Source organism: Charadrius vociferus, unplaced genomic scaffold (genome assembly GCF_000708025.1).
Source record: "Charadrius vociferus isolate BGI_N301 unplaced genomic scaffold, ASM70802v2 scaffold37, whole genome shotgun sequence".
Lineage (NCBI taxonomy): Eukaryota > Metazoa > Chordata > Aves > Charadriiformes > Charadriidae > Charadrius > Charadrius vociferus.
In genome coordinates this window covers 5567-7929 of record NW_009649457.1, presented here as the reverse complement: position 1 = coordinate 7929, position 2363 = coordinate 5567, and the positions used below count along the sequence as shown (strand labels likewise).

At 60.6% G+C, this 2363-nt stretch overlaps 1 protein-coding gene across 1 annotated transcript in view; it reads right to left on the bottom strand.

Annotated features, from left to right (window-relative positions):
- CD72 (CD72 molecule) overlaps positions 1-588 on the bottom strand; it is an 11802-nt gene extending 11214 nt beyond the window's left edge. The window contains exons 1-3 of the mRNA XM_009889735.1: positions 504-588; positions 323-418; positions 14-107 (exon numbers count right to left, since the gene is read on the bottom strand). Of these exons, the coding sequence (XP_009888037.1) occupies positions 14-107; positions 323-418; positions 504-588 (275 nt within the window). The remainder of the gene's footprint in view (positions 1-13; positions 108-322; positions 419-503) is intronic.
- Positions 589-2363: the final 1775 nt, after the last annotated feature.

Genomic DNA, 2363 nt, shown 5'->3' with positions numbered 1-2363 from the left:
CCCCCCCCCTGACTCACAGCAAGCCCCCAGGCCCACAGTGGCCACCAGCAGCAGCAGGCAGGTTGCCAGCAGCCCCATACGGAGGCCCCACTGCCAAGACCAGCATCCTGCAAAAGACAACCGACCACACATCACCTGGCGAGCCGGGAAACCCCCGGCAGCCCTCAGACCTCCTGCCTTGCAGGCAGCGGAGTGGTGCCATGCTGGCACAGGTGGCACAGTGTGAGCTCTTCTTCTCTTTAAGGATGGGAGCAGGAGCATCCTGAAACACCACCCATGCTAGAACCTCCTTGGATCCCCTGGGCTCCAGCCGGGCACTCACCTGGGCTAGCCTGGGCCCCGTCCCCGTCCCCATCCTGCCCTGCCGGTGCTGGCTGCGTGTTCTCGTAGGGGCTCTCCGCCTCATCCATGCCGAGGGCTGTTGGAGGAAGGCAGGGGAGAGCAGCTGAGCCCACTGGGCTGGGCACAGCAAGAGCAGCGTGGGGCATCTTGCGTCCTCTCACCTGCCTCCAGCGCCTGGCTGGCCATGCTCCGGACCTCCATCACCTTGGTGAACCTCAGGTCAGCATAAACCACGCTCTGGGCCATGTGGGCAAGCGCTGGGCAAGCCCTGAGCCCTGCTGACTTCCACCCTGCCTTTGGGATGCCTTTCTGGGATGGTCCTGCTGGCCGGTGACTGCGTCGTCTCTTGGGGTGCAAAGGAGAAGTGTGGTCAGCGTCTGCAAAAGCAGAAGTTTGCTTTGAGCTGTAGCAGATGGGACCAGCGAGGCACAACTGCGGGGACCAGCACTCTCTTCATTGGTCCCAGCATCACCGGCTTGTCCCCTCCCACGCCCCAAAAGTGCTCATGGTCCCCCCAGGCACGCAGCAGGGCCAGGATGGCACGGCCTGTGGTCAGGGCAGTGGTAGAGCAAGAATGGACCCAAATCTCTTGTCCATGAGATAGCTGAGGGAGAGCAGGACCAGCCTGGACAGAGGAGCATGTTGCCCCAGGGACAGCCCTGTGGAGGGCTGGAATTCTTCATGGATGCAGCTTTCCCCTTCTGACTTCTGGTAATGGGAATTTCCTCTATGATATAGCTTGTGCCGCTGCCTCTCGTCCTCTCCCTGGTCCCCTCCTAGAAGACCCCGGCTTCAGCATCGCTCCAAGCACCCCCCAGAGATTTGCATAGAGCAATGACACCCACTTTGCCTTCTCTTCCACAGACTACAACACCAGCAGTCACAGCATCTCCTCCTGGGTCCCAGCACCCAGCCCCTCAGCATCTCAGAGGTCTCTGTTGAACTTTCCCGAGAAAGGCAGGTTTCAGAAGGGGCACTGAGCTGGGGACAAGCTGGGCACATCTGGACACAGCCAGCTCCTAGGACAGGACTGGAGGTGTACAAGGGTGCTGGTGGAGCACAGCATTGCAAGGCCACTCTGCATCATATCTAGAAGAGCAGGGTAAGTCCTCCATCGCTGGAGAAAGGCAAAAATCATGGCCAGCTTCAAAGGGGGCAGGAAGGAGGTTTGGAAAGCTAAAGGTTGAGCAGCTTCCGCACAATCTCCAGGAAGAAGATGGAGCACATTCTCCTGGGATCGCAGTGGTCCAGGGCCAGGGAGGACATGGTGGTGACTGTGGGGAGTCCAGCGGGATTTTCCAAGGGCAAGTGGCCCCTGCGCGACCTGCCTGCCTGCTGCTGTGGGAGCACTGGGCTGGGGACAAAGGGAGAGCAATAGGGGCCATTTATCATCACCCTCTGAGGTCTGGGACATGGTCTCCTGTGGTCTCCTTGCTGGCAGAGTGGGGAGATGTGGCCAGGAGAGGGGAGAAGAGCAAGAGATCAAGCAGCCATATGGACACTCCTTTTATGCATTAAGGCAAACATTTCTGCACCGCAGCAATGCTCAAAGCACGGAGCAGAGCACAGAGAGGGCAAACCTCCATCCAGGATGGCGCCAGCCCCAGAGCCACCTGTTCCCACACGGAAGCCAGCTCCGCTCTCCCCTGGCCCAGGGATTTGGGTCAATTCTCAGTAGACTGAGCCACGCAGCTCTGCCCAGCACCCCAACCCTGAGCTGCACCGCCCCACTGCCATCCCAGGGGACCCTGAGCAGTTTCGGGGCGTGGAAGGGGACAGGATGGAGATGCCAGGGCCAATGGCAGAGCGCCGGTCCCCGTGGCTGTGCTTTCCAGCTCCCGTCCACTGCACACCACAGCAAACTTCTGCTTCTGCAGAAACCAGCTGCACTTCTCCTTTGCAGGGGGCGGGCCCAGCCGAGCAGGAGCCATCAGGGCCATCAAGGCAGCACAAGGCATGGCTCAAAGCGTGGTCTACGCCGACCTGAAGTTTGCCGTGACCCCCCCGCTCACCACCCCCGC